At 37.2% G+C, this 5,175-nt stretch overlaps 1 protein-coding gene across 1 annotated transcript; it reads right to left on the bottom strand.

The window, feature by feature from the left end:
* Nucleotides 1-1,701: 1,701 nt before the first annotated feature.
* LOC102825524 (olfactory receptor 2D2-like) lies at nucleotides 1,702-2,691 on the bottom strand. Its single transcript, XM_006870304.1, has one exon. It carries the CDS (start codon nucleotides 2,689-2,691, stop codon nucleotides 1,702-1,704), a length of 990 nt encoding a protein of 329 aa, XP_006870366.1.
* Between the last annotated feature and the right edge of the window lie 2,484 nt (nucleotides 2,692-5,175).

Genomic DNA, 5,175 nt, shown 5'->3' with positions numbered 1-5,175 from the left:
GCAGCCCATGGCACTTTCAATACACTACTCCAACACCATACTCAAAAGCATCAATTCTTCTCCAGTCTTCCTTATTCACCGTCCAGCTTTTGCATCCATATGAGTTTATTGAAAATACCATGGCTTGCATCAGGTGTACCTTAGTCCTCAAGCTGACATTTTTGCTCTTCAACACTATAAAAAGATCTTGTGCAACAGATTTGCTTAATGCAATACGTCGTTTGATTTCTTGACTGCTGCTTCTGTGAGTGTTGATAGTTGATCCAAAAAGAATGAAGTCCTTGACAACTTCAACCTTTTCTCCATTGATAAGAATGCTGTTTATTGGCCCACTGGTGAGGATTTTTGTTTTATTTACATTGAGATGCAATTCATACCGAAGGCTGTGTTCTTTGATCTTCATCAGTAAATGTTTTATATAAAATGCCCTAAAATGGATATGTCTAAGAATCGTTATCTGTGTAAAAATAACCAGACTAAAGACTCAATGCTTATTTTATGTTATTTATGTAAAAATTCAAAAATAAATATATACTAAAAATATAAACAGATCAATGGTTTCCATTGACTGAAAGGGGGCACCAGGGAACTTTTCACAGGAATCAAATTCTTTATATTAGATGTGGTTGACACTTGATTTACCACTCTTCACCAGGAGAACCAATTGACCTTCGTTGGTATGTTGATTACACTGGACCACTTCCATCATTGAGGAGTTAGTAGTTTTGTTCTCATAACAGATGTCTAATGTTTCTTATAACATCACCATTCACTGACTTAGAGTATTCTTATCGAAAGACAGTGTGTTCCACACAACATCAATCTCAATCAGAAGACATTTTATAGTGAAAAAAGTTGTGGCAGTGGGCTTAAGCCCACTCAATTTCTTTGGCTCAGCAAGCATCCCATTATCTATAATTTGGACAATGAATAAAGAAGACTATAGAAAAATCTATGTAATCTCTGATTTTGAATTATGGTGTTGGAGAAGTATATTGAAAGGACCACGGACTTCAAGAAGAAGAAACAAATCTGTCTTGGAAGAAGTACTGCCAGAATGCTTCTAAGAAGCAAGGGTGGCAAGTCTTTGTCTCTAATACTTTGTACATGTTGTTAGGATAGACCATTCCCTGGAGAAGTGGAGGGTCAGTGAAAAAGAGGAAGACCTTCAATGAGATGGATTGACACAGGACAGCAAAAATGGGCTAAAAATATTTATGAGAATGGCTCTGGACCAGACACTGTTTTGTTCTGCTATGGATAGGGTCACTTTGAGTCAGAACTGACTCGATGGTACCTACCAGTAACCTAACAATGGAGATTTCCTAACCCTCAGATGTCAAAGGAGAGTCCTGGTGTGGTGCTGTATGCTAAGCACTTGACCATAAGGTCAGTTTGAACCACAAGGTTGGCAGTTCATACACACCAGCCACTCCTTGGTAACCCTAAAACTGACTCAATGCATTTAACAACAACAGCAACTGATGCCAAAATCTCAAGGAGAAGGAAGCAAAGACACCATATTATTGATCCATTAGATATTATACTTCTCCTTGACAATATAATGCTAGATGAAGGATGGACGATGAACCAAGGAACAAAGCCCAAAGGTGAGAATCTTTCCATATTGCAGGTTCACAGGAAAGACCATTGCTCATCAAGTCTTACAAGAAGGGAGTGGCAGAGTTTTTGAGGTCACTATCAGTGGTTGATCCCAAGCCTGCATGGAAATTTCCTTGTGGCTACTTTTCTCAGAGCTCCCTTCACATCCTTATTCCTCAGACTGTAGATGAGAGGATTAAGCATAGGGGTTACTACTGCATAGAATACAGATACTAGTTTTTCTTGCTCTTTGGAAGACTTTGGTGTCATGTAGGTGATAATTGCTGACCCATAGAAAAGGATGACAACTATGAGGTGGGAGCCACAAGTAGAGAATGCCTTAAGCCTGCCAGAAGCTGATTTCATCCTGATCACAGTCACTATAATGTTGCCATAGGATACCAAAATTAGGGAAACAGGTATAAAAAGGATCACCACCCCCATAAGAAAAATGGCCATCTCTGAAGTGTGGGGGTCTGTGGATGCCAGAACCAACAGTGCAGGGGCCTCACAAAAGAAATGAGCAATGTTATTGCTGCCTCTGTAGGGTAGCCTTAGCGTGAAGGTACTGTCCACAATAGACACGAGAATTCCACTGGTCCATGATCCTGTGGCTAGCTGGACACACACCCTCCATGTCATAACATTAGAGTAATGCAAAGGACTGCAGATGGCCACATATCGATCATAGGACATCACTGCCAGAAGGGCACACTGTGTACCTCCAAAAATGAGAAAGAGTAGAAGCTGAGCTGCACAACGCATGAATGAAATAGCCTTCTTCCTGGATAGCAGGTGAACGAGGGCCTGAGGAACGATGTTGGTAGAGAAACAGAGGTCAGCCAGAGACAAATTGCAGAGAAAAAAATACATGGGTGTGTGAAGTCGGGAGTCGATTTGAACAAGGGACATGAGAAGCAGATTTCCAAGCACAGTAACCAGGTAGACAGCCAGGAATAAGACAAAGAGGAGTTTTTGGGTGTATGGGTCATCAGCGAGCCCCAGGAGGAAGAATTCAGTCACTTGTGTCTGGTTTGTCTGTCTCAGAGTTAGGAGGCTTAGGATTTGCCCCCCACCACTATCAACCATTTCTAGCTCTTCCTTTATCAGGTCCTTAGCAGACAATCAATAATAGTTGCTACAAAACAGAATTTTATAAGATGATGCATTCCATTATTGGTATAATCTGGCAAGAAAAGAATAGAGCAAAGAAACCAACTTCTTTATCTTGCATTCCACATTTCTGATAACAGCAATAGATAGAATTTAATTGCAAAGTTGTACACCTTTTTTTAGTTTATTATCTGAAACAACTGTCTCTTAAACTGCTCTTGCCACATGGTTCCCTCCTCATGATGATGCAGGTTTATTTATTTATTTTGCTTGTTTTTGTTGTTTGTGGGCTTGTGTTTGATTGGACATGTAACTATTCATGTTGGGTCCTTTATGAAAAGATGGTCCCAAGAGTATAGAAGAATGAGAAACAATATAATTTATAGACTTGACATGTTTCTCCAAAAATAGCCTGTCGTTAAACAGCTGGGAAACCAAGGGGTAAGAGCATACTGTGGATAATCTCTTTGCTATCCTATGTCCAACTCTGCTAAATTTAATTGAGAATAATCTTCCAAAAGAGCTCATGAACCATTATGACAGGAGTTCCATCTAAACCACCAGCTTGGGTAGTTACTTATTTAACACAAACTCAGCTTTGTTCACCCACCAGCCAATCATCATTTTCCACTAGCTTGCATTATATGTATAATACATATAGAGATTGAAAACTATGTCTATAACTTTTTCATTAGGAAAATGTGGAGAAATGAATATTTTCTCATATAAAATCATATAAACACAATGATTACATTAACTTTACCCTTACATTAAGGAATCAGGGATATATAGATGCTTATTTAATTTAGTAAAACAAAAATTATTGTCATAAACCTCTAATAACTTTTAAATCATAAAAAGGTGTTTCATAATCTCCAAAAGTGACTGAGTAGTCCTCCCAATCATTCCTATTTTAATGTTTTCCCACAAACTCTTTGCATAGAAAAAGTATGCTTTTTGATTTTTAAAATTTTTAAATAATCCATATTTGAAATATATGCATTTTTTTTCAACAAAGGAAGAAAACATAGAATCATTGGACAATGTTTCTCAGGTTCACAAAAGGGGATATAGAGCATAAAACCAAATATTTTTCATCAAGTTTAAAGTGAGGCCTTCAACTAGACCGTAATGTAATGAAAGAGCGTTTGAAGAACTGATCAGCCTAGTAGATTGCTATGCTTTCTAGCCCTTCTTCATCCAACTAATAACTGCAGGTTTTCAAAGCCCCATTTAGGAAAAATATTCTCCAAGAACATTTTCCTTACTGATTCAATCCTTGCCTCATTCCTCACTTCCATTCCAACTACAAATGAATGCTGATAAACACAGATATATTTACAAAAACCTAGACTATCATAGAAATATATGTGCACCTACACCAACATATACTTGCTTTCATTTTAGCTCTAACTGATTATATTGAAAAGATGTGTCTTTCTTTGCTACTATAAAATATTCAAGGGCAGGGATCTTCCCTGAATCATCTTTATTCACAGAAAGTATGATAAATCCTGACATATAACAAGCAGTTAACATATATGTCTTCTACTGGTTTTATCTGACTCAAAGATCAAAGAAGCAAGAGACAGATGGATGTGAGGAGTCAGAGACAAGTGTGAGTTTAGAGATGACAGAGGTTCCCACTAAGCACAGCATTAGAAAGCTGCATTCCTAAACTCTACTTCTTCTTTTTTTTTTCAAGAAATAGCATTTTTCAGAATCATGCCATTTCTCCATGCACATTTGGAGAAGAAAATGCTCCTACCGCTAATTCTGAACCTGCCCCATGGGTCAGGAATCTTCCCTAAGGAAATCATTTTTTCTCTTGACCTCTCTCTCATCTTATTTCCTTTCCCCTGATTTTACATGAACTTGTGAAGTAAAACTTCTAATATGGCATATGATACTAGGTAGGATCCCTGAACTATACAGTTGTTTAATCTGACATGTCTATAAGGAAAAGGAAACTGATAAAAACCAGAAGAATTAAGAGAAAATAACAACTATCTTCTGATTCAGAATCATTTATTCCTATTTTCATACCCACTTTACACCTTCCAAATCTAGCCCCAATACAGGAGTAAAAATCTTACCAGAAGGATCAATATTGACTTCATGGAGGTTTTCTGTACGCCTCTATTAGTGGAGAAGTAGGATTCTTTGTCGCAGAAAATCTGACATTATGATAATAATTGCATAGATATAGCCAATATGTAGAAAACCTTGGATGGATCTATTACAGAAGATTTAGCACTAAGAACAAGATTGCTTGGACAAAAATAGTTGGAATTTAGAAAACATATCTATAAAGAAACTGAAATCAACTCTCTCCTAACATATCCCAAATTCTATTATTTTTATTGACATGTGATTTCTCTTCCCCTAATGATTTCATAAAAATATCACCTTTAAAAGAAAAAAAAAGATCAAACTAGCTCTCTAAGCCGGTAAAACACC

Source organism: Chrysochloris asiatica, unplaced genomic scaffold (assembly GCF_000296735.1).
Source record: "Chrysochloris asiatica unplaced genomic scaffold, ChrAsi1.0 scaffold00140, whole genome shotgun sequence".
Lineage (NCBI taxonomy): Eukaryota > Metazoa > Chordata > Mammalia > Afrosoricida > Chrysochloridae > Chrysochloris > Chrysochloris asiatica.
Note: the sequence above shows the minus strand (reverse complement) of the source record. Positions and strands in the feature narration are given on the sequence as shown.